This window comes from Oncorhynchus mykiss, chromosome 8 (genome assembly GCF_013265735.2).
Source record: "Oncorhynchus mykiss isolate Arlee chromosome 8, USDA_OmykA_1.1, whole genome shotgun sequence".
Classification (NCBI taxonomy): domain Eukaryota; kingdom Metazoa; phylum Chordata; class Actinopteri; order Salmoniformes; family Salmonidae; genus Oncorhynchus; species Oncorhynchus mykiss.
Genome location: NC_048572.1, coordinates 1,959,796 through 1,987,103, shown reverse-complemented (window position 1 = coordinate 1,987,103; position 27,308 = coordinate 1,959,796). Strand labels below are relative to the sequence as shown.

At 43.9% G+C, this 27,308-nt stretch overlaps 1 protein-coding gene and 1 long non-coding RNA gene across 3 annotated transcripts in view; both read left to right on the top strand.

The window, feature by feature from the left end:
• The window catches only part of selenoi (selenoprotein I), a 45,317-nt gene extending 34,523 nt beyond the window's left edge, over window positions 1–10,794 (top strand). Inside the window, exons 6-11 of one of the 2 annotated variants that reach the window (XR_005052757.1) lie at window positions 4,025–4,133; window positions 4,269–4,317; window positions 5,400–5,580; window positions 6,175–6,354; window positions 9,214–9,832; window positions 9,905–10,794. Coding sequence is in view for 1 of the 2 variants with exons in the window: in XM_036984538.1 (XP_036840433.1) it covers window positions 4,025–4,133; window positions 4,269–4,317; window positions 5,400–5,580; window positions 6,175–6,354; window positions 9,214–9,321 (627 nt within the window). In the remaining variant the exon portion in view is untranslated. Of the gene's footprint in view, window positions 1–4,024; window positions 4,134–4,268; window positions 4,318–5,399; window positions 5,581–6,174; window positions 6,355–9,213 lie in introns of both variants that reach the window. The other variant, XM_036984538.1, reaches the window with a different exon arrangement.
• A 5,845-nt stretch (window positions 10,795–16,639) lies between these two features.
• Window positions 16,640–18,814, top strand: LOC110529244. Its single transcript, XR_002474348.2, has 2 exons — window positions 16,640–18,441; window positions 18,478–18,814. It is a non-coding gene; the product is annotated as an uncharacterized LOC110529244 (long non-coding RNA).
• The last annotated feature ends 8,494 nt before the right edge of the window (window positions 18,815–27,308 follow it).

Below are 27,308 nucleotides of genomic sequence, written 5' to 3'. Positions count from 1 at the left end.
TTTTTGTTACAAGCCGTGTTTCGTTTAAAAGCTGTGTAAAGTTCATTTGTTTCAATGTACCGGTAGTCACCTGCGGCTTATAGACGTGTGGCTTATTTATGTACAAAATACATATTTTTTTATAATTCAGTGGGTGCGGCTTATATTCAGGTGCGCTTAACCTGTAGTGACACCCCAGCCCGTGAACGGGACCGTTGTCATCATCTGACACTAATTAGCATAACGCAACGGACATAAATATTCCTATTCATGAAAATCGCAAGTGAAATATATTGGAACCCAGCTCAGCCTTTTGTTAATCACCCTGTCATCTCACATTTTCAATATGCTTTACAGCCAACGCTAGACAAGCATTTGTAAGTTTATCATAGCCTAGCATAGCATTATGCCTTGCTAGCAGCAGGCAACCTTGTCACGGAAATCAGAAAAGCAATCAAATTAAATTGTTTACCTTTGATGAACTTCGGATGTTTTCACTCATGAGACTCCCAGTTAGATAGCCAAAGTTCATTTTTTCCCAAAATATTATTTTTGTAGGTGAAATAGCTCTGTTCTTCACGTTTGGCTGAGAAATCGCCCGGAAATTGCGGTCACCACAACGCCGAAAAATATTCAAAATTAGCTCCATAATATCGACAGAAATATGGCAATCCATCCTCAAGGTGTTTTTCTAATATCTATTCGATAATATATCCGTCGGGACAATTAGTTTTTCACTAGGACCGATTGGAGTAATGGCTACCTCTGTATTTTACGCGAGAATCTCTCTCGGAGCCACCATGTGACCACTTGTGGCCGCCTACGGCTATTCTTCAACAGAAATGCGTAAAACTACGTCACAATGCTGTAGATACCTTGGGGAATACGTAGAAAGCGTAAGCTCGTTGATGGTACATTCACAGCTGAATAGGGAGTTATTGGAACGCAGCGCTCTCAAAACCTGGGGCACTTCCGGGTTGGATTTTTCTCAGGCTTTCGCCTGCAACATCAGTTCTGTTATACTCACAGACAATATCTTTACAGTTTTGGAAACATTAGTGTTTTCTATCCAAAGCTGTCAATTATATGCATATTCTAGCATATTTTCTGGACAATTCTTTTTTCTCCAAAAATGAAAATACTGCCCCCTAACACCGAGGTTTTAATAGTCCAGAAATGACGGTATTATTATGTGGCTGGGTGACCCTAGTTGGTCCTCAGACAGAAGGTCTAGGGCGCGCTGGGTGTTTGGACACCAGAGTGTCCGGACACCCAGCGGGGGGGAAATGATTGTATATATTTCCCATTTGAGTCCGTAAGGAGAACAATCTGTGTCTTGTGTATGTCCTCAATGGGTGTTAAGGGTTGTCAGGAGGGCTATCAGGGTGGCTGACGGGGTGCTCAGAGGGGGTGAGAGCCGCTGGGCTTGGGGTTCTTCATTTGTCTGTTCTGCGATGTCGAAGCTATGGTCAGGGTCTGAGGTGGGCTGTTCTGCTGGCTTCTCTGCGGGGGAGCCCCCTCTCTAGTGGGTTGTTCTGTCACACACCATCCCCCTCACCCTCTCCTCCAGCAGTCTGATCCTCTCCTCCATCCCCCTCAACCTCTCCTCCAGCAGCCTGATCCTCTCCTCCATCCCCCTCAACCTCTCCTCCAGCAGCCTGATCCTCTCCTCTAGTGCTCTGTTCTTCTCCTGCTCTTGCATTTTATATTGTTGAAGTTGTCTCACCACTGTCCAGAGTGCAGACATGTCTCTCTCCACCTCCAGCTCTCCGGGTCTAGTTAAGGGGGTGTTGTTGTGCTGGACTGTTGTCTGGGTCTGTGCTGACTGGAGTGTAATCACCTGCTGTTCCAGCTCCACCTGCCTTACCTCCAGCTGGGTGAATGTATCCTTCATTTCAATGAGGGGGTAGTACTCTGTGCTGGGAGATTGACTTTCCGCGTGGAGTTGCTCGTTTGTGGGGTTATTTAATGAAGACGTCTGATCCACTCGGGGTGGGGGTATCTATCTCCAGGGTGAGCTTCTCCTGCTGAGCTAATTCTTTGATTAGGTGAAAGTCCAGCGGAAACTGTTTGGGGTTGGCCTGTACCATTACTGTTCCAGACTTATAGAGGTTTATATTAGCTGACACAGAGTCCTCGTTGTCTAGTATCCTGAGTTTCCACCCCTAGTTAACCCCCCCGCTCTTAACAATGGGGTAGTGTGCTAATATAGCACTGTGCCCTGCCAGGGGATAGTTTGTGTGGAAGATGAGGTTGCTGATGTTCCCATTTTTATAATAGTCAGCAAAAAGTGTCTCTTGATTTTCCATAAGGAGCTTCATTTTATGATATTTTCTTGCCTTATCATTCTTTACGTACGCAGGGTACTGTATTTTAATTACCTCTGAACAGGTTCCAGGTGTTTTCAGGTTTCTATTGTTTCCCAGAGTGTTTCCTTGGTATCTTTGGTAGCTGTAAGCCTTCCAGGTGATTCTGTAATTCCCTCCAAAATCAGGTTGTGGGTTTTGAGTTTTGATATGGAGTGAAGGTTATGTTGTGGTGGGTAGTATCCTGTATATGTCCTGGTGACATAGTGTTGTGGTGGGTAGTATCCTGAATATGTCCTGGTGACATAGTGTTGTAGAGGGTAGTATCCTGTATATGTCCTGGTGACATAGTGTTGTAGAGGGTAGTATCCTGTATATGTCCTGGTGACATAGTGTTGTAGAGGGTAGTATCCTGTATATGTCCTGGTGACATAGTGTTGTAGAGGGTAGTATCCTGTATATGTCCTGGTGACATAGTGTTGTAGAGGGTAGTATCCTGTATATGTCCTGGTGACATAGTGTTGTAGAGGGTAGTATCCTGTATATGTCCTGGTGACATCGTGAAGGTTATGTTGTGGAGGGTAGTATCCTGTATATGTCCTGGTGACATAGTGTTGTGGAGGGTAGAGTCCTGGTGACATGTGACATATGTCCTGGTGACATAGTGAAGGTTATGTTGTAGAGGGTAGTGTCCTGTATATGTCCTGGTGACATAGTGTTGTGGAGGGTAGAGTCCTGAATATGTCCTGGTGACATAGTGTTGTGGAGGGTAGTATCCTGTATATGTCCTGGTGACATAGTGTTGTGGAGGGTAGAGTCCTGAATATGTCCTGGTGACATAGTGTTGTGGAGGGTAGTATCCTGTATATGTCCTGGTGACATAGTGAAGGTTATGTTGTAGAGGGTAGAGTCCTGAATATGTCCTGGTGACATAGTGTTGTAGAGGGTAGTGTCCTGTATATGTCCTGGTGACATAGTGTTGTGGAGGGTAGAGTCCTGAATATGTCCTGGTGACATAGTGTTGTGGAGGGTAGAATCCTGAATATGTCCTGGTGACATAGTGAAGGTTATGTTGTAGAGGGTAGAGTCCTGAATATGTCCTGGTGACATAGTGTTGTGGAGGGTAGAGTCCTGAATATGTCCTGGTGACATAGTGTTGTGGAGGGTAGTATCCTGTATATGTCCTGGTGACATAGTGTTGTGGAGGGTAGAGTCCTGAATATGTCCTGGTGACATAGTGTTGTGGAGGGTAGAGTCCTGAATATGTCCTGGTGACATAGTGTTGTGGAGGGTAGTATCCTGTATATGTCCTGGTGACATAGTGTTGTGGAGGGTAGAGTCCTGAATATGTCCTGGTGACATAGTGTTGTGGAGGGTAGAATCCTGAATATGTCCTGGTGACATAGTGTTGTGGAGGGTAGAATCCTGAATATGTCCTGGTGACATAGTGAAGGTTATGTTGTGGAGGGTAGTATCATGTATATGTTCCTGACAAAAAAATCCAAGTTTATCTAACTTAATCTATTTTTTTTAAGAACATGCTGAAAAATGCAGGAGATCATCTGATCATGACCTCTCTCTCATCTCTCTCTCTCATCTCTCTCTCATCTGTTTCTCTCTCTCCGCCCTGTCTCTCTCTCTCTTTCTCATCTCTCTTTCTCACGCTCATCTCCCTCTCTCGCACTTCTTTCTCTGTTCTCTCATCTCTCTTTCTCTCTCCCTCTGACTCTCTCTCTCAGACCATCTCTATAGTGTACATCTTCACAGCGATGGTTGGCGTGGAGACGTGGTATGAACCAATCTGGTGGAACTTCCACTACCGAGACCTCTTCACTTTCATGATCCTCGGTGAGCTCCTGTTGGTTAGATTACTGCTGTCTGAGCTGGGATTGGACAGTTTCGTGCACCGTGCAGTGTGATTGGTTCTGATGTTATGTAAATTGATGTTGTGTTCTGATTGGTTGTTCGTGGTGTCACCACCAGGTTGTTCGTTCACTGTGACCCTTCCCATGAGCCTCTACAACGTCTTCAAGTAAGTTACAGCTCTTAGCTTACTAACTGTTATAGTCATTTTTCCTTCAGAGACTCAACATGTAAACTTAGTAAACGTCAATCTCCTTCAGACTCAACATGTCAAGTTGGTTTAGCTGCAGTGCGTTAACCTAGCAACCTAATTTAACTCTCACTTGGATCCCCCATCAGCTTTTCTTAGTTTAGTTCACTAGAATACCCCATTAGCTGATGCTAGTTTAGTTTACTAGGATCCCCATTAGCTGATGCTAGTTTAGTTTACTAGGATCCCCATTAGCTGATGCTAGTTTAGTTTACTAGGATCCCCATTAGCTGATGCTAGTTTAGTTTACTAGGATCCCCATTAGCCGATGCTAGTTTAGTTTACTAGGATCCCCGTTAGCTGTTAGTTTAGTTTACTAGGATCCCCATTAGCCGATGCTAGTTTAGTTTACTAGGATTTCCCGTTAGCTGTTAGTTTAGTTTACTAGGATCCCCATTAGCTGATGCTAGTTTAGTTTACTAAGATTTCCCGTTAGCTGTTAGTTTAGTTTACTAGGATCCCCCGTTAGCTGTTAGTTTAGTTTACTAGGATCCCCCGTTAGCTGATGCTAGTTTAGTTTACTAGGATCCCCCATTAGCTGATGCTAGTTTAGTTTACCAGGATCCCCCATTAGCTGTTAGTTTAGTTTACTAGGATCCCTCGTTAGCTGTTAGTTTATTTTACTAGGATCCCTCGTTAGCTGTTAGTTTAGTTTACTAGGATCCCTCGTTAGCTGTTAGTTTACTAGGATCCCTCGTTAGCAGTTAGTTTACTAGGATCCCCCGTTAGCTGTTAGTTTAGTTTACTAGGATCCCTCGTTAGCTGTTAGTTTACTAGGATCCCCCATTAGCTGTTAGTTTAGTTTACTAGTAATCCTGTTTGCTGTTGTCAGTGTAGTTTACTAGTAACCCCTGTTAGCTGTGGTTAGTGTAGTTTACTAGGACCCCCATTTGCTGTTAGTTTAGATTAATAGGATCCTAGTAAACTAAACTAACAACTTACTTGATCGTGACAGAGCTTTAGAGGTAACCCTCTCTTTTATCTCCCCCTCTCTCTCTCAGGGCGTCTCGTAATAACACTCTGAAACACAGCAGTATGTACGAGGCCTTCCTCCCCTTCCTCTCTCCTGTCCTCCTCTGCCTCCTCTCCTCTGTCTGGGTGATTTTCTCTCCATCCGGCATCCTCCAGCAGCAGCCCAGAGTCTTCTACCTCATGGTGGGGACAGCCTTCGCTAATGTCACAGTGAGTCACACACACATGCACCAGCTCTAACTACACACACCACACACACACTGCACCAGGCCCTCTCCTGTCTACGGGCCCTCTCCTGTCTACGGGCCCTCTCCTGTCTACGGACCCTCTCCTGTCTACGGGCCCTCTCCTGTCTTTACAGGCCCTCTCCTGTCTTTACAGGCCCCTGGGACCTTGAGTTAGAATAGTAGAATACACAATGCTCCATTTTGGAATGTGCTTGTGCATCAGCAGTTTCTCTTATATCAGTCACTGACAGCTACATTTAAAATAAATTATTAAGTTAAGTCTAGCTGCCAGCTATCTTTAATTTGTAGTAATCATGGTTGAATTACTGACCGGGTGGCCCCCAATGATTTTATTTGTCACTCTGTCAGATGTCTTATTAAAAACTGCAGCTTTTCTCACCACCCTATGCAAAATGTGGCTCTGACTGCACGTGTGGCTACGCAGCCCCACGAGCCACAGCAGCCCCTCATGATGAGCTTAGATTTTTGTGGCCCCCATTAAAGTTCCCTGCTCTCCACAAATAAAGATATGAACTACATAACTGCTAAGTCTGTGTGTGTCTGTGTGTGTCTGCAGTGTAAGCTGATCGTGTGCCAGATGAGTAACACCCGTTGCCAACCGCTGAGCTGGCTGTTGGTTCCCATGGCGACGGTGGTGTTGTTGGCGGTTACAGGGCTGGTTGCTAACGAGACGCTGTTGATCTACGTGTGGACGGCCATCGTCATACTCACACACATACACTACGGAGTGTCAGTGGTGAGTACACACACACACACACTACGGAGTGTCAGTGGTGAGTACACACACACACACTACAGTGGCAGTGGTGAGCAGGGTGGGAAATAAAACAATGTGTCGACCAGCTGTGGGGGCTCTAATATTACCAGCCACGTTTTCCCAAAACAATTCTAATAATGAAGATAAATCACAGAAGACACTGTACCCCACTTTCACCACTGTAGCTAACTATCTCTTCCAGAGCTAAAACAAACACCAACTAAAGGATGTGTGTTTTCTGCTCCCTGTTGCTCTGTTTGTCTACTGTGTCCTGAAGGTCACCAGACATTTTCTGTATTCAGGGTTCACTCAAACATCGTTTTAGGCTTTATTTTGATATTGCCAGTTACAGCTGATTTTGGGATTGTATGTCGATTTGCTCTCCATAAATATGTAATCTGATAAATTTGTTTCAGTCTCTGAATTGTTTAATGTAAACTTTTTGCTGCCAGCTCCTGATATCAGGGCATAAGAACAACAATCTGTCCCCTGAATTAGCAGAGTTTGCTTGTGCACCCAGCAGGCACACATTTGCACTAGGCCTGAGCTTGTATTTCTCCAGGTAAACTAGCTGGCTAGCTGAACTATGCTAGTTTTCATCCTTCTTGGCAAACTTCATTGTTACGGCGCTGTCGCTCTCGTTACGGCTCTGTCGTTACGGCTCTGTCGCTCTGTCGTTACGGCTCTGTCGTTACGGCTCTGTCGCTCTGTCGTTACGGCTCTGTCGTTACGGCTGTCGCTCTGTCGTTACGGCGCTGTCGCTCTGTCGTTACGGCTCTGTCGCTCTATCGTTACGGCTCTGTCGTTACGGCTCTGTCGCTCTATCGTTACGGCTCTGTCGCTCTGTCGTTACGGCTCTGTCGTTACGGCTCTGTCGTTACGGCTCTGTCGTTACGGCTCTGTCGCTACGGCTCTGTCGCTCTGTCGTTACGGCTCTGTCGCTCTATCGTTACGGCTCTGTCGTTACGGCTCTGTCGTTACGGCTCTGTCGTTACGGCTCTGTCACTCTGTCGTTACGCTCTGTCGTTACGGCTCTGTCGCTCTGTCGTTACGGCGCTGTCGCTCTGCCGTTACGGCTCTGTCGTTACGGCTCTGTTGCTCTGTCGTTACGGCTCTGTCGCTCTATCGTTACGGCTCTGTCGTTACGGCTCTGTCGCTCTGTCGTTACGGCTCTGTCGCTCTGTCGTTACGGCTCTGTCGCTCTGTCGTTATGGCTCTGTCGCTCTGTCGTTACGGCTCTGTCGCTCTGTCGTTACGGCTCTGTCGCTCTGTCGTTACGGCTCTGTCGTTACGGCTCTGTCGTTACGGCTCTGTCGTTACGGCTCTGTCGTTACGGCTCTGTCGCTCTGTCGTTACGGCTCTGTCGTTACGGCTCTGTCGCTCTGTCGTTACGGCTCTGTCGCTCTGTCGTTACGGCTCTGTCGTTACGGCTCTGTCGCTCTATCGTTACGGCTCTGTCGTTACGGCTCTGTCGCTCTGTCGTTACGGCTCTGTCGCTCTGTCGTTACGGCGCTGTCGCTCTGTCGTTACGGCGCTGTCGTTACGGCTCTGTCGCTCTGTCGTTACGGCGCTGTAATTGCATAGCAATGGACCAATCATATTTTAGAAAAGTTTAAAAAACTGACCCCTCTGACGCTATACGATACATTTAGACGTATCGCTACGTAACACGTTGTGTCATACAGCCTCTCTCCACCAGGTGTAGCGCTTCTCTCGCAGATTTAAAACAAGACAGGGACAGGGGACAGGGAGAGGGTAAGGGGAGGTACCTAGTCAGTTGTACAACATAATGCATTCATTTGGATCGTCATCACTGCCAGCCATCATGACTCTCAAAAGCCGCGACAGCCGCTGTTTACTTCTGAACTTTAGCGCCGCCCTAAAAACCCGATTTCAAATTTGACACAAATCAAATAGGCATGTAGCCTAGTGGTTAGAGTGTTGGACTAGTAACTGGAAGGTTGCAAATTCAAACCCCCGCGCTGACAAGGTACAAATCTGTCGTTCTGCCCCTGAACAGGCAGTTAACCCACTGTTCCTAAACCATCATTGAAAATAATAATTTGTTCTTAACTGACTTGCCTAGTTAAATAAAGGTAAAATTAAATGTAATGACACATTATATAAACTCTTTAAGGTGTTTCATTAAACTTATTAAAGGTGATAAATTGGACAAGTCGGGTGAAAAAAGCTGTTTCCCAACACAACACATCTCCCCCTTTCACTATTACTCAGTAGCCTTCCGCCTCTGCCTTTTTTTTAAATACCGGATGAAGCTCAATTGCCTTCTAGCTAGCAGGGATTTTGACACATTACTGAAAGCTTACTAGCTGCATCCTAGCTAGCAAGGTTGCTTGATTAGCTTGCTAGAAGCTGATGTCATGGCAAGCAAGGTGAGAATTTAGCTAGCTAGTCTATTTGTTATGCTAGTGAATGATGATGCTAACCAGTTAGCTAGCTAGTAATCTAAAAATGTGGCTAGCTGGTACTGGCAGTATGGGGTAACGGTAGTTACATCGTGGTGAGATCTAATTAAATTCTTCAACATCTTGCTAGCATGGCCATCTAGCTAGATATTAGCAAGGACTCACCAAGTCTCTACCTACCTAGTTAGCAACATAGCACAGCTAGCTTCAGAGTTACAGGGTTACCTAGGAAACGAAGGACATCTGAATTTTCATTTTGCCCACAGTGGCAGACTTGATCACATCAGCTCACAGTGACCAATCGATAAATGGCAGTGGCCAAATGCTCGGTTTGAGATTTAGCCATTGTAAGTTAAATGATATTCTCTCTCCATCCTCTCCTCCACCTCCTCCCTCTCTTCTCTTTCTCCAGGTGAAACAGCTCAGCGATCACTTCAACATCTTTGCCTTCTCTCTGATGAAGCCCAGCACTGACTGACAGGACCAGGGGCGAATCGGCTTGCAGGGAGCAGAGGTTTAGACCCTCCCACCTCCCTCTGCAGCCAACCGACACTTCACTCTCATTACCATGGAAACACACCACTCCCACCACGAGGATTCTACCACCCATCTGATCTCTGACCCTCCGCCCTGGCACACACACACACCCCCCAACCCCCTTCCCGCGCAGTGTCAGTTTGGGGGCGGCCCTCAGAACTTTGGGGGCGGTATCCCGGGGCTCTTGGTTCCTTGGCTGCTGATAGGTTGAGCTGATGAGCCAATGAGATGTTGTTTCCTACGGAAATATTCTTCAGCCGGGAGGACAGGAGCCCAGACCACACACACACTGCTTAAACCCAAACACATCGCTTACAGACATACTTAGACACACTTACACAAACGCCACAGTTGTTACTTTACTGTTAAACGGTTTAAACACACACACACTCTTATGAATGTTCAGTATGTTATTGCCTTGGGGAAATGTCATTTCAGTTAGTTAGTTTGACAGACAGGTCTGACCCACCCCTGACCTCTAGTTTGACAGGCAGGTCTGACCCACCCCTGACCTCTAGTTTGACAGACAGGTCTGACCCACCCTTGACCTCTAGTTTGACAGACAGGTCTGACCCACCCCTGACCTCTAGTTTGACAGACAGGTCTGACCCACCCCTGACCTCTAACCCCTGACCTCTAGTTTGACAGACAGCTCTGCTCCACCCCTGACCTCTAACACCTGACCTCATCTGAATCGTGCGGTCGGTCCGTCAGTTGGTGTGTCATGGTTCTATCAAGGGTATGAAGGCGGAGTCTCAGCTGTGTCTTTTGATTGGAGTGTTGAGGGGAAGTGAAACTGTCTGTCTTTATATGGCAACATGATTATTAAAATGGGGTTTTGTTTTTTTATTTAGAGAAAGAACTGAACAAAGAGAATATTATTATGATCTAAAAATACTCCGCTAATTCAGCTGAGGTGTGTGTGAAACATGCTCTCACACACGTGCGCACTACACACATGCTTGGTGATGACAGTTGGTAGTCTGAGTTAACTGTGAGGCCAGTTCTGACCAATCAGGGCCCTTTGGGGGGCGAGACAGAGGGTGGAAACACCCAATCATGGACCTCGCTCAGCGCTGACCCCAGGATGACCCCTGAGCTGTGAACTGTAGTGGCCTCTGTAGTCTGAACTCTGACCTCCAGAATCCTCCCACAACTGAGGTGTCGTCGTGGCAACAGGCCGATTCGTGCTCAAGTTCTTTTTTTTTATTTTTTATTATTATTTTTCATTTGATTTCCTCTCTGTTAATCTCTCATAGCTGGGGTGTTTGTGCGTGTGTGTGTGTGTTGGTAGCAGCAGCGCTTGAATGAAGAGTGTGTCTGAAAACCGCCAGCGGAGCGACTCACTCTGAGGGAACAGGCTGCCATGACCACAACCCCATGAGATATACCTGTCACTGTCTGTACTGTCACACCTGTATTACTGTAACACCTGGTATACACCTGTAACACTGTCTGTCTGTTCCTTCTGTTGGACCAACGTCTGTCTGTTTGCCCCGTTATATTGACCGGATACTCTAGTGGCTGCAATGAAAATAAATGTCTTTCAAAAAAGGCAGTCGGGAGGAGAGGGCAGACATGGGTGTAAAGAACAGGCACAACGGTTACCACAGCCACAAAGTCAAAATTTGGTATATTGTTTTTCGATTTTTAGTTTAAAGTTAAGGTTAGGCCTAAGGTTAGGTTTAAAATCACATTTTAAGAACAGACTATTTTTAAATAGGTGGTTTTATCAAGTAAAATGTTACTGCTCATTGCGTACACATTTTGCAGATGTTATTGCGGGTGCAGCGAAATGCTTATGTTACTAGCTCCAACAGCTCAGTAATACAGAACAATACAAAACAATACACACAAATCCAAAATATTAAAAGGAATTAATAAAAATATAAATATTTGAAGGAGCAATATCCGGAATATATACAGTATATACAATATATACAGTATATACAATATATACAATATATACAATATATACAATATATACAATATATACAGTATATACAATATATACAATATATACAGTATATACAATATATACAGTATATACAATATATACAGTATATACAATATATACAGTATATACAGTACCAGTCGTCAAGTTTGGACACTTTTTCTTTATTTCTACATTGTAGAATAATAGTGAAGACTTGAAACTATGAAATAACACATGCAGTCATTTAGTAACCAAAAAACTGTTAAACAAAAATAGATTTTAGATTCTTCAAAGTAGCCACCCTTTGCCTGGACAGCTTTGCACACTCTTGGTATTCTCTCAACCAGCTTTACCTGGAATGCTTTTCCAACAGTCTTGGTGGAGTTCCCACATATACTGAGCACTTGTTGACTGCATTTCCTTCACCCTTCATTTCAGTTGGGTTGAGGTGGGGTGATTGTGGAGGCCAGGTCATCTGATGCAGCACTCCATCGCTCTCCTTGGTCAAATAGTCCTTACACAGCCTGGAGGTGTGTTGGGTCATTGTCCTGTTAAAAATAAATGATAGTCCCACTAAGTCTAAACCAGATGGGATGCCGTATCGCTGTAGTAGCCATGCTGGTTAATTAAGTGTACCTTGAATTCTAAATAAATCACCAACGGTGTCGCCAGCAAAGCACCATCACACCACCACCTCCATGCTTCATGGTGGGACTCACACACGCGGAGATCATCCGTTCACCTACTCTGCGTCTCACAAAGACACGGCGGTTGGAACCAGAAATCTCAAATTTGGACTCATCAGACCAAAGGACAGATTTCCACTGGTGTAATATCCATTGCTTGTGTTTCTTGGCCCAAGCAAGTCTCCTCTTCTTATTGGTGTCCTTTAGTAGTGGTTTATTTGCAACAATTTGACCATGAAGACCTGATTCACACATTCTCCTCTGAACAGTTGATGTTGAGATGTGTCTGTTACTTGAATTCTGTGAAGCATTTCTTTGGACTGCAATCTGAGATATCCACCCAAATGAACTTATTCTCTGCAGCAGAGGTAATTCTGGGTCTTCTTGCAGCATAGGTAACTCTGGGTCTTCCTGCAGCAGGGGGAACGCTGGGTCTTCCTGCAGCAGGGGGAACTCTGGGTCTTCCTGCAGCAGGGGGAACTCTGGGTCTTCCTGCAGCAGGGGGAACTCTGGGTCTTCCTGCAGCAGGGGGAACTCCGGGTCTTCCTTTCCTGTGGCCGTCCTCATGAGAGACAGTTTCATCATAGCACTGGATGGTTTTTGCAACTGCACTTGAAGAAACTTTCAAAGTTCTTGACATTTTCCGTATTGACTCACCTTCATGTCTTAAAGTAATGATGGACTGTCGTTTCTCTTTGCTTATTTGAGTTGTTCTTGCCATAATATGGACTTAGCCCTAATTGGTAAAAGACCATCTTCTGTATACCACCCATACCTTGTCACAACACAACTGATCGGCTCAAATGCATTACAAAGGAAAGAAATTCCACAAGTTAACTTTTTAACAAGGCACACCTGTCATTTGAAATGCATTCCAGGTGACTACATCATGAAGCTGGTTGAGAGATGCCAAAAGTGTCCAAAGCGGTCATCAAGGCAAAGGGTGGCTGTTTGAAGAATCTCAAATATAAAATATATTTTTATTTATTCAACTTTTTTGGTTTGTTAACAACATGATTCCATATGTGTTATTTCATATTTTTGATGTCTTTACTATTATTCTACAATGTAGAACATTTTAAAAATATAGAAAAACCCTGGAATGAGTAGGTGTGTCCAAACTTGTGACTGGTACTGTATATGTATGTATATGATGGTGTGAATAGATGTTATGGACAGTATATGTGAGTAGAGAAGGTGTGTACAGCAGTAGTTAAAAACGATGAGCTATGACTAGAATGCAGTGTGTGTGTGTGTGTATGAAATTTCTTATTTACAATGACGGCCTACCAGGGAACAGTGGGTTAACTGCCTTGTTCAGGGGCAGAACGACAGATTTTTACTTTGTCAGTTCGGGGATTCCATTTAGCAACCTTCTCAGTTACTGGCCCAATGCTCTAATCACTAGGCTACCTGTGGCTCTATGGTGTTTGGTAAGGTGGAGTTGATATGATCCTTAACTAGCCTCTCAAAGCATTTTATGATGACAGAAGTGAGTGCTATGGGGCAATAGTCATTTAGTTTCCTTCCCTTTCTTTGGTACCGGAACAATGGTGGACACCTTGAAGCAAGTGGGGACAGCAGACTGGGATAGGTAGAGATTGAACATGTCCGTAAACACTCCAGCCAGCTAGTCTGAACATGCTTTGAGGATACGGCCATCTGGGCCAGCAGCCTTAAGAGGGTTAAATGTCATGTCTGACACAGAGAAAGAGAGCTCATACTCCTCGTTGGCCCACATCAACGGCACTGTGTTTTCCTTGAAGAGGGAGCAGGTGTTTAGCTTGTCCGGGAGTAAGGTGTCAGTGACCGACATGGCTGGAGACCCTATCACATATGTTTTCAGTTTTGTGCGAATGCTGCCGTCTCCACGGTTATTTGTTTTGGATAAGTTCTAATCGTAACAGTGGTAACCTCTATGCACTTCCTGGTGAACCCAGTCAGCAAGTCAGTTTATATGTCATTGAATCCAGTCACCAAGTGTTTACGTCAACGTTGTTCGATTGGTCAGACCAATGTCGAACAATCGCAGTCAGGTACAGGTACTTCCTGTTTAAGTTTCTACCTATAGGAAGGGAGGAGCAGAAGGGAGGCGTGATCTGATTTGCCAAAGGCAGGGCGTGGGAGGGGCTTGTAACCGTCCTGGGAGGGGGAGTAGCAATGGTCAAGAATTCTTGATTAGCGAGTAGCGCAGGTGATGTTTTGATAAAACTTCAGTGGCATTTTCCTCAGATTCGCTTTATTGAAGCTACAATAAAGGCGGCCTCGGGATATGCAATTTCCAGTTGGTACAAAGTCCAGTGTTTATTTTATTTATTTTTATTTCACCTTTATTTAACCAGGTAGGACAGTTGAGAACAAGTTCTCATTTACAACTGCGACCTGGCCAAGATAAAGCAAAGCAGCGCAACACAAACAACAACAGATGAAATAAACACAGTCAATAACACAATAGTAAAAGTCTATATACAGTGAGTGCAAATGAGGTAGGATAAATGACGTAAGGAAAAAAATAGCCCATAGTGGCGAAATAATTACAATTTAGCAATTAAACACCGGAGTGATAGATGAGCAGAAGATGAATGTGCAAGTAGAGATACTGGGGTGCAAAGGAGCAAATAAATAACACTGGGATAAGGTAGTTGGGTGGGCAATTTACAGATGGGCTATGTACAGGTGCAATAATCTGTAAGCTGCTCTGACAGCTGATGTCTATAGTTAGTGAGGGAGATATGAGGCAGCAGAGAACTGGAAGGAGAGGCGGCCAAAGGTGGAATTGGCTTTTGGAGTGACCAGTGAGATATACCTGCTGGAGCGTGTGCTACGGGTGGGTGCTGCTATGGTGACCAGTGAGCTGAGATAAGGGGGGAATTTACCTAGCAGAGACTTATAGATGACCTGGAGCCAGTGGGTTTGGTGACGAATGTGAAGCGAAGGCCAGCCAACGAGAGCATACAGGTCGCGGTGGTGGGTAGTATGTGGGGCTTTGGTGACAAAACAGATGGCACTGTGATCGACTACATCCAGTTTGTTGGAGGCTATTTTATAGATGACATCACCAAAGTCAAGGATCGGTTGGATTGTCAATTTTACCAGGGTATGTTTTGCAGCATGAGTGAAGGATGCTTTCTTACGAAATAGGAAGCCGATTCTAGATTTAATTTTGGATTGGAGATGCTTAATGTGAGTCTGGAAGGAGAGTTTACAGTCCAACCAGACACCTAGGTATTTGTAGTTGTCCACATATTCTAAGTCAGAACCGTCCAGAGTAGTGATGCTAGACGGGCGGGCTTTTCGTTTTACTTGCATTTAAAAGCAGTTGGAGGCCACGGAAGGAGTGTTGTATGCAAGCTCGTCTGGAGGTTAGTTAAGTGTCCAAAGAAGGACCAAAAGTATACAGAATGGTGTCGTTCCAGTGTAATTCCTTGAGCCGTCACGGTCTCAGCTTGACGGGGAATATGATGTCACTGATGCCTCTCTGGAAGGAGAGCCCTGATCTTGTCTTAAGTTATTGTCCAGGGACTGAACATTAGGAAGTAATATTTCAGGGAAGTCTTATTTGTGATGGAAATGCGGGTGAGTGATCTAATAACTAAATGTTATTTTTTGGCAGTAGGTAATAATGCAAGAAACCTGAGAAAATAATGTAAGATATAACACACAAAAACAACTATACTGTAAAGTTGGCTAGGAGCTAGAAGCAGGGTGACCATGTCTGTTGGCGCCATCTTATTTATGACTTTGTGGTTGTGGTAACTAGTGAAGACCAGGCACAACTCTGATATATAAGTTTTTTTTCTCAAAGTTGCTGGAATGCCATGTGCCCTACTTATATCAGTACACTCGTAACGACCTAATCATTTCAAAACTTGTTCGATGAAATAAGCCATTAAATATGTTAACGAAATTGGCCACTCATTGACCTCCATACAAAAACTCCTTTCTTGGTGAGCGACAAATACATAAAAACGCCCCCTGCTGGAGAAGTCAGACTTTAGGCCCTGTTATCTCTCTTGCTTCAAGTCTTCCTCCTTTTGTGTCCTAAATGCACCCTATTCCTTATAATATAGTGCACGACCAGGGCGCTTGGCTCAAATCAAAAGGAGTGCACTATACAGGGAATAGTGTGCCATTTGGGATCATTCCTTAGCGTGATAGATCTAACGCCTGGATATGTATTTTAAGTATCAGCTCACATACACTATATATACAAAAGTATGTGGACATCCCTTTAAATTAGTGGATTCGGCTATTTCAGCCACACCCGTTGCTGACACATCGAGCACACCGCCATGCAATCTCCATAGACAAACACTGGCAGTAGAATGGCCTTCCTGAAGAGCTCAGTGACTTTCAACATGGCACCATCATAGGATACCACCTTTCCAACAAGTCGGTTTGTCAAATGTGTGCCCTGCTAGAGCTGCCTCTGTCAACTGTAAATGCTGTTAATGTGAAGTGAAAACGTCTAGGAGCAACAACGGCTCAGCTGTGAAGTGGTAGGCCACATCAGCTCACCGAAAGGGACCGCCGAGTGCTGAAGCACATAGAGCGTAAAAATTCTGTCCTCGGTTGCAACACTCACTACAGAGTTCCAAACTGCCTCTGGAAGCAACATCAGCACAATAACTGTTCGGCTGGAGCTTCATGAAATTGGTTTCCATGGCAGAGCAGCCGCACACAAGCCTAAGATCACCATGTGCAATGTCAAGCGTCGGCTGGAGTGGTGTAAAGGTCACGGACATTGGACTCTGGAGCAGTGGAATCTCGTTCTTTGGAGTGATAAATCACGCTTCACCATCAGGCAGTCCAATCAACAAAGCTGGGTTTGGCAGATGCCAGAAGAACGCTACCTGCCCGAATGCATAGTGCCAACTGTAAAGTTTGGTGGAGAAGGAATAATGGTCTGGGGCTGTTTTTCACGGTCCGGGCTAGGCCCCTTAGTTCCAGTGAAGGGAAATCTTAACGCTACAGCATACAATGACATTCTAGACGATTCTGTGCTTCCAACTTTGTAGCAACAGTTTTGGGGAAGGCCCTTTACTTTTTCAGCATGATCAAACACCGTTGGGATGAATTGGAACGCTGACTGCGAGCCAGACCTAATCGCCCAACATCAGTGCCCAACCTCACTAATTCTCTTGTAGCTGAATGGAAGAAAGTCCCTGCAGCAATGTTAAAATATCTAGTGGAAAGCCTCCCCAGAAGAGTGGAGGCTGTTATAGCAGCAAATACCCATGATTCTGGAATGAGATGTTCGACGAGCAGATGTCCACATACTTTTGGTCATGTAGTGTAGGTTATAGCAATTTGTCAGTCCATGACACAGTCCATCACACAGTCCATCACACAGTCCATCACACAGTCCATCACACAGTCCTTGACGTGACACAAACACTGATTGTTGCCTCGCCTTAGCTATGGAACGCGCCTCGAGTTTCATCAGGCTTCTTGCCATGTTTAAAAGAACTGAGGACTTGAAATTAGGGAAACATTTTTGAACGGTCATTTAACTCGTATTTCCAAGTCGGAAACTTTCAGGAGCTCGGACATTCTGACCTAAAGATCACGGACGCCCTGATTTTACCTTTTATTCCTGAGTTCCCAGTTGTCTGGAAAGCACCATTATACCCATATCTAGTGATGACTTCACTGGTGACGTCATTACCGGTATCTAGTGGTGACGTCATTACCGGTATCCAGTGGAGACGTCATTACCGGTATCCAGTGGCGACGTCATTACCGGTATCCAGTGGCGACGTCATTACCGGTATCCAGTGGCGACGTCATTACCGGTATCCAGTGGCGACGTCATTACCGGTATCTAGTCGTGACGTCATTACCGGAATCTAGTCATGACGTCATTACCGGTATCTAGTGGTGACTTCACTTCCCAGTGTTTGTTTATCAATGGGCGGATTTGATTATGCTAAGCCACGTGGCACCAGTCTATGGTCTTCTTTCACCGCGAATGAAGCACCCTTCTCAAATCCAACAGTAATCTACAAATCCAACAGTAATCTACGAATCCAACAATCTACAAATCCAACAGTAATCTACGAATCCAACAGTAATCTACGAATCCAACAGTAATCTACGAATCCAACAGTAATCTACGAATCCAACAGTAATCTACGAATCCAACAGTAATCTACGAATCCAACAGTAATCTACGAATCCAACAGTAATCTACGAATCCAACAGTAATCTACGAATCCAACAGTAATCTACGCAGCTCTGCGATTTTGTCAACAAGGCAGCATGGTGTATCATACATCTCTTTTCCATAAAGTATTTTTTGTTCATTGGGAAGACCGAAAGCGTTTTATTTTCAATCAAAATGCAATCCCTTTTGCCTGTGAAACCACAGAATCCTAGTAATTACAACACGTGCTTAATTACATCACTTTTGTTTTGAGCAGATGTCGCCTGTGGTTTTAAACGATAAGGGTCTTGTCCGTCTGAACGTCTGGGAGACCAGGTAGGGTCTAGTCCATCGGAAGGTCTCGGAGACCAGGTAGGGTTTAGTCCATCTGAAGGCTCCCTATGTAGTGCACTACTTTAGCTCTATGAGGCACCCTATGTGTCTGGAAGTTGGGTATAGAAAGGGATTTGAGGTCCATTGGACCCTCTCTACTAATGATCCTGGTCATCAAGTCTCCTCCATCACTGCTAACGACTCTGGATGAAACCGTTAATCTGTGACTCTGTCTGTCCAGAGCTCTTTATTGTCATTTACAGCTGTGAGTTTGTCTGTCATGTGACGCGGCTGCAGAGCACCTGATAATGATGATTATGATGATGTAAAGAAACAAAGGCCTGTCCAAATTAATAAAATGTTTGTTTAACCTTTCTATCAGAGCGACACACCTATTTATTCATATGGACGTTTGAATGTTCCAGGGATGCGTTCAGTTATTTTGTTATGCTGCGTGATGATTTGTACTGAACGACACGTTTACCCAAAATGGTGCGTACTGTTCTTCAACAGCCTTTGAGGTACTTTGCTCCCCTTTGCTGGGTGTGGACTGATCAATATGGGACCATTTTAAATCACAAAACTCTTGCAACAAACACCATACAATCTACCTCTGGGTAGATATTATATAATTATACCATAATCAGCGTTTTTCATCTAGTCATTCAGTATAGTACAGTTTTTGTTGAATTCAACGTTGCACACCTGATGTGAATGTAACCGTGGTGACGCTTTTGTTAATGTTCCCATGGTGATGTAACTATGTGTAACTATGGTGATGTAGTTGAAACTGGTGATAAGGCGCTGTATGTAGTACCTCCTGCCTCCACCAGGCAGCAGCAGATCACCTCTAAATTGTAAAGGTAATTTATAACGGTTGTGCATTTCACACTAAATATCTGCATGAGCCATTTATGAAAAGACTGCACATCCAATATTTTTGTGATTTATAAACTTTCCGCACTCCATACAAAAGCATTTTGCTGTTAAAGTGTGACTGCCCAGAGTGGGTGAAAACATGCTTTGGTGATCATTTCACTTCCTTATGTTATAGAATATATTTTACCAAGACAAATATGATTATTCATGTTTTGAATCGTTCAGTGGGGTCTTTAACATATCATTAAAATTATATCAAAACGTTGGAATTCGTAACATAATAAAGTACCAGTCAAAAGTTTGGACACACACATTCCAGGGTTTTTCCTTATTATTAATATTTTCTACATTGTAGAATAATAGTGACGATATCAAAACTATGAAATAACACATATGGAATCATGTAGTAACCAAAAAAGTGTTAAACAAATCAATTAAATTTTATATTTGAGATTCTTCAAAGTTGCCACCCTTTGCTTTGATGACAGCTTTGGACACTCTTGGCATTCTCTCAACCAGCTTCATTAGGTAGTCAGCTGGAATGCATTTCAAATAGCAGGCATGCCTTGTTAGAAGTTAATTTGTGGAATTTCCTTTTTGAGCCAATCAGTTGTGTTGTGACAAGGTAGGGATGGTTTCCCGAAGATAGCCCTATTTGGTAAAAGACCAGGTCCATATTATGGCAAGAACAGCTCAAATAAGCAAAGAGAAACAACAGTCCATCATTACTTTACGACATGTAGGTCAGTCAATCCAGAACATTTCAAGAACTTTGAAAGTTTCTTCAGGTGCAGTCGCAAAAATCATCAAGCGCTATGATGGAACTGGCTCTCATGAGGACCGCAACAGGAAAGGAAGTCCCAGAGTTACCTCTGCTGCAGAGAATAAGTTCATTAGAGTTACCAGCCTCAGAAATTGCAGCCCAAATAAATGCTTCAGAGTTCAAGTAACGCACACATTCCAACATCAACTGTTCAGAGGAGACTGCGTGAATCAGGCCTTCATGGTCGATTTGCTACTAAAGTACACCAATAAGAAGCAATGGACATTAGACCGGTGGAAATCTGTCCTTTGGTCTGATGAGTCCAAATTTGAGATTTTTGGTTCCAACCGTCGTGTTTTTGTAATACGCAGAGTAGGTGAACGTAGGCTCTCAGCATGTGTGGGTCCCACCGTGAAGCATGGAGGAGGAGGTGTGATGTGTGGGGGTGCTTTGCTGGTGACACGGTCTGTAATTTATTTCAAATTCAAGGCACACTTAACCAGCATGACTACCACAGCGATATGCCATCCCATCTGGTTTGCGCTTAGTGGGACTATCATTTTGTTTTTCAACAGGATAATGACCTAAAACACACCTCCAGGCTGTGTAAGGGCTATTTGACCAAGAGCCTTGTGATTGGTTAACTTCTTATGGACGGTAGCATCCCATCTGGAAACATCCGGTGAAATTGCAGGGCGCGAATTTCAAATGACAGAAATATAAATATTTAACATTCATGAAAATACAAGTATTATACATCAAAATAAAGTAAAATAAGTAAAATAAATAAATTTCAAAAAGGCTTTATGGTGAGAGCACACCATTTGATTATCTGAGGACAGCGCCCCGCATACAAAAACATGAAAAACCTTTTTCAACCAGGCAGATTGCGACACGAAAGTCAGAAATAGCGATAAAATAAATGCCTTACCTTTGAAGATATTCCTCTGTTGGCACTCCAACCGGTCCCAGTTACATCACAAATGGTCCTTTTGTTCGATAAAGTCCTTCTTTATATCCATAAAAACTCAGTTTAGCTGCCGCGCTTCATTCAAAAATCCACCCGGTTTCCATCCTTCAAAATCCATACAAAATGAATCCCAAACATTACCAATAAACTTATCCAAACAAGTCAAACAACGTTTATAATCAAACCTCCGGTACTCTAATACATAAATAAACAATAACATTTAGACGGAGAATAGTATGTTCATTACCGGAGATAAATCACAAAGAACGCGCTTTCACCCATGTGCATGGAAACATGACAGCCAAAATGGGAGCCACTTCGAAAAACCACAAATTCTATCTCATTTTTCCAAAAAACAGCCTGAAACTAGATGTTGACATCTAGTGGAAGCCATAGGAACTGCAATCTGAGAGGACTTCGCCTCATAATAAACATGAAAGCCACTGGAAAACAGTGGAAGTCTGAATTGTTCTTTTTTTTGGATGGATTGTCCTCTTGAATTTCGCCTGCCATATCAGTTCTGTTATACTCACATCATTTTAACAGTTTTGGAAAATTTAGAGTTTTTCTTTCCAAATCTACCAATTATATGCATATCCTAGCTTCTGGGCCTGAGTAACAAGCAGTTTACTTTGGGCACTCATTTCATCCGAACGTGAAAATACTACACATGCGAGATTAACCCAACCCCTCTGAATCAGAGAGGTGCGGTGGGCTGCCTTAACCAGTTAGAGCTCTAGGGGCGCTATTTCATTTTTGGATAAAAAACGTTCCCGTTTTAAGCGCGATATTTTGTCACGAAAAGATGCTCGACTATGCATAATAACACTCTGAAGTTTCAGAATCTGCAAAGATTTTGTCTGTAAGTGCCCCAGAACTCATTCTACAGGCGAAACCAAGATGATGCATCACCCAGGAATTAGCAGAATTTCTGAAGCTCTGTTTTCCATTCTCTCCTTATATGGCTGTGATTGCGCAACGAATGAGCCTACACTTTCTGTCGTTCGCCCAAGGTCTTAGCAGCATTGTGACGTATTTGTAGGCATATCATTGGAAGATTGACCATAAGAGACTACATTTTCCAAGTGTCCGCCTGGTGTCCTGCGTCGAATTCGGTGCGCAATTGCCAGCTGCTTCTACTTTACCATTTGATTCAGGGGAGAAAGCATGTGTCCAAGAACGATGTATCAATGAAGAGATATGTGAAAAACACCTTGATGATTGATTCTAAACAACGTTTGCCATGTTTTCAGTCGATATTATGGAGTTAATTTGGAAAAAAGTTCGCGTTTTGAGGACTGAATTTTCGGATTTTTTTTGGTAGCCAAATGTGATGTATAAAACGGAGCTATTTCTAATACACAAGGAATCTTTTTGGAAAAACTGAGCATCTGCTATCTAACTGAGAGTATCCTCATTGAAAACATCAGAAGTTCTTCAAAGGTAAATGATTTTATTTGAAGGCTTTTATGTTTTTGTTAATGTTGCGTGCTGGATGCTAACGCTAATGCTAACGCGAAATGCTAACGCGAAATGCTAACGCTAGCTAGCTACTTTTACACAAATGATTGTTTTCCTATGGTTGAGAAGCATATTTTGAAAATCTGAGATGACAGTGTTGTTTACAAAAGGCTAAGCTTGAGAGATGGCATATTTATTTCATTTCATTTGCGATTTTCATAAATAGTTAACGTTGTGTTATGCTAATGAGCTTGCTGATAGATTTACACAATCCTGGATACAGGGGTTTTTTCATAGCTAAACGTGACGCAGAAAACGGAGCGATTTGTCCTAAACAAATAATCTTTCAGGAAAAACTGAACATTTGCTATCTGAGAGTCTTCTCATTGAAAACATCTGAAGTTCTTCAAAGGTAAATGATTTTATTTGAATGCTTTTCTGTTTTTTTGTGTAAATGTTGCCAGCTGAATGCTAATGCTAAATGCTACGTTAGCCATCAATACTGTTACACAAATGCTTGTTTTGCAATGGTTGAGAAGCATATTTTGAAAATCTGAGATGACAGTGTTGTTAACAAAAGGCTAAGCTTGAGAGCTAGCATATTTATTTCATTTCATTTGCGATTTTCATGAATAGTTAACGTTGCGTTATGGTAATGAGCTTGAGTCTGTATTCACGATCCCGGATCCGGGATGGGGAGATCAGAAAGGTTAACGTCTTCAGCGCTCAGGAAACAGTGGGTTAGCTGCCTTGCTCAGGGGCAGAACGACATTTTTTTTTACCTTGTCAGCTCGGGGATTCGATCCAGCAACCTTTTGGTTACTGGCCCAACGCTATAACCACTAGGCTACCTGCCGCCGGAGTGCTGCATCAGATGACCTGGCCTCCACAATCACCCGACCTCAATTGAGACCCAATTGAGATGGTTTGGGATGAGTTGGATCGTAGAATGAATGAAAAGCAATCAACAAGTGCTCAGCATATGATGGAACTCCTTCAACACTGGTGGAAAAGCATTCCAGGTGACTCCCTCATGAAGCTGGTTGAGAGAATGCCAAGTGTGTGCAAAGCTGTCATCAAGGCAAAGGGTGCCTACTTTGAAGAAACTAAAATCTATGTACAAGTTTACATGGAGTCAATAAAACTCATTTTTCAACCACTCCACAAATTTCTTCTTAACAATCTATAGTTTTGGAAAGTCGGTTAAGACAACTAATTTGTTCCTGACACAAGTAATTTTTCCAACAATTGTTTACAGACAGATTATTTCACTGTATCACAATTCCAGTGGGTCAGAAGTTTACGTACACTAAGTTGACTGTGCCTTTAAACAGCTTGGAAAATTGCAGAAAATGATATCGTGGCTTTAGAAGCTTCTGATAGGCTAACTGACATCATCTGAGTCAATTGGAGGTGTACTTGTGGATGAATTCCAAGGCCTACCTTCAAACTCAGTGCCTCTTTGCTTGACATCATGGGAAAATCAAAGGAAATCAGCCAAGACCGCAGAAAATTGTAGACCTCCTCAAGTCTGGTTCATCCTTGGGAGCAATTTCCAAATGCCTGAAGGTACCACGTTCATCTGTACAAACAATAGTACGCAAGTATAAACACAATGGGACCATGCAGACGTCATACCGCTCAGGAAGATCCATGCCTCAGGACTACCTCGCATGATGACTCCTTGCTGTCCCCAGTCCACATGGCCGTGCTGCTGGTCCAGTTTCAACCTTTCTGCCTGCGGCTATGGAATCCTGACCTGTTCACCGGACATGCTACCTGTCCCAGACCTATTATTTGACCGTGCTGGTCATTTATGAACATTTGAACATCTTAGCCATGTTCTGTTATAATCTCCACCCCGCACAGCCAGAAGAGGACTGGCCACCCCTCATAGCCTGGTTCCTCTCTAGGTTTCTTCCTAGGTTTTGGCCTTTCTAGGGAGTTTTTCCTAGCCAACGTGCTTCAACACCTGCATTGCTTGCTGTTCGTGGTTTTAGGCTGGGTTTCTCATCTACACCACCATCTATAACCTGACTAGACCCAGCCTCATCTACACCTCCATCTATAACCTGACTAGACCCAGCCTCATCTACACCACCATCTATAGTATGACTAGTCCCAGCCTCATCGACACAACCTATAACCTGACTAGATCCAGTCTTATCTACACCACCATCTATAGCCTGACTAGACCCAGCCTCATCTACACCATCTATAACCTGACTATGCCCAGCCTCATCTATATTACCGTCTATAACCTGACAAGACCCAGTCTCATCTACACCATCTATAACCTGACTAGACCCAGCCTCATCTACACCACCATCCATAACCTGACTAGAACCAGCCTCATCTACACCACCATCTATAACCTGACTAGACCCAGCCTCATCTACACCACCATCCATGACATGACTAGACCCAGCCTCATCTACACCACCATCCATGACATGACTAGACCCAGCCTCATCTACACCACCATCCATGACATGACTAGACCCAGCCTCATCTACACCACCATCTATAACCTGACTAGACCCAACCTCATCTACACCTCCATCATAGTATGATTAGACCCAGCCTCATCTACACCACCATCCATAACATGACTTGACCCAGCCTCATCTACACCACCATCATAGTATGATTAGACCCAGCCTCATCTACACCACCATCTATAACCTGACTAGACCCAGCCTCATCTACACCACCATCCATAACCTGACTAGAACCAGCCTCATCTACACCACCATCTATAGTATGACTAGACCCAGCCTCATCTACACCATCTATAACATGACTAGACCCAGCCTCATCTACACCACCATCCATAACCTGACTAGACCCAGCCTCATCTACACCACCATCCATGACATGACTAGACCCAGCCTCATCTACACCACCATCCATAACATGACTAGACCCAGCCTCATCTACACCACCATCTATAGCATGACTAGACCCAGCCTCTGCTGCCCGTGTCTCATGGCCACTTGCATGTTGACCTCGATTTTCCCCACTGGCGCTTGTACACTCACCTTGTCTACGGCCTTTATGTGGGCATGCAAAGCTCTTATGCCCCAAATCCCCACACTCAAAGTATCGTGCCGGCAAACCCTGTGTAGAGCCACTTCCCTTGCTTCATTTTAAAATGCACATTTTACTGTTGCTCATTGTTTTTCAGAAACATAAACACTTGCCTCCAGAAATAAACAACATGCTTAACGGAATCTGCCTGAAAACCTGCCGACAGTACACATAAAACGCTATCAAACTGAACAAACTGTTCTTTCTGAATTTGATAATAATTAACAGAGGCAGATTCGCAGATGGCGCCGATAGAGGGCAGCAGTGTTTCTAGCCTCTAGGCAACTTTGCAGTATTTTTTTAAATGTGTAATTTCTTACATTATTAAGCTATTACATACAGCCGGGAATAACTTTTGGATATCAGAGTGGTGGTAACTCACTCATTACCAGCATTACGACCAGGAATACAACTTTCCCGAATCTGATCCTTTGTTTGTATCCCCAGGGCAATTGAACTGATTTCAGAGGCTGACCCAAATTATCGTCGGCGGAGAAGAGGTACTAGAAACGGACCTCTAGTCCGACTCAGGAGGAACGCACACCAGTATATTACTTGCTAATGTTCAGTCTCTGGATAATAAAGCTGATGAGCTGAGGGCGAGGATTATCTTCCAGAGAAACATCAGGGATTATAACATATTCTGTTTCACGGAAACATGGCTCTCTCGGGATAAACTGTCTGACTCCGTACATCCAGTTGGGTTCTCAGTTCATCGCACAGGCAGGAATAAATATTTCTCTGGCAAGATTTTTCATGATTAACTACTCATCGTGTGATTGTGATACCATAAAGGAACTCAAGACCTTTTGTTCACCCGACCTAGAATACCTCACAATCAAATGCTGACCATATTACCGCCCAAGAGAATTCTCTTCATTTAGAGTCACAGCTGTGTATATTCCCCCTCAAGCCGATACCACGATGGCCCTCAGACCTTCACTGGACTTTATGCAAACTGGAAACCACATCCTGAGGCCACATTTATTGTAGCTGGGGATTTGAGGAAAGTGCTACCAAAGTTCTTTCAGGACATCAACTGTAGTACTCGCACTGCTAAAACACTCGATCACTGCTTCTCCAACTTCCAGAATGCTTACATGCCTCTCCCCGGCCTTGCATTCAGGAAATCTGATCATGACTCCTTTCTGCTCCTCCCTTCCTATAGGCAGAATCTCAAACAGGAAGTACCCGTGCCAAGGACTATTCAACACTGGTCTGACCAATTGGAATCCATGCTTCAAGATTGTTTTGATCATGTGGACTGGGATATGTTCAGAGAATAACATTGACAAATATACTGATACAGTGACTGAGTTTGTCAGGAAGTGTATAGGAGATGTTGTTCCCACGGTGACTATTAAAACTTACCTTAACCAGAAACCGTGAATAAATGGCAGCATTCACTCAAAACTGAAAGCGCGAACCAACGCATTTAACCATGGCAAGATGACTGGGAATATGGTCGAATACAAACGGTGTAGTTATTCCCTCCGTCAGGTATTCAAACAGGTAAAATATCAGTATAGAGACAAAGTGGAGTCGCAAATCAATGTCTCGGACACGAGACGTATGTGGCTGGGAAAACCAGCCACGTCGCGGACACAAGAGTCTTGCTTCCAGACAAGCTAAACACCTTCTTCGCTGGCTTAAAGGATAACACAGTGCCACTGACGTGGCCTGCAACAAAGGTCTGTGGACTCTACT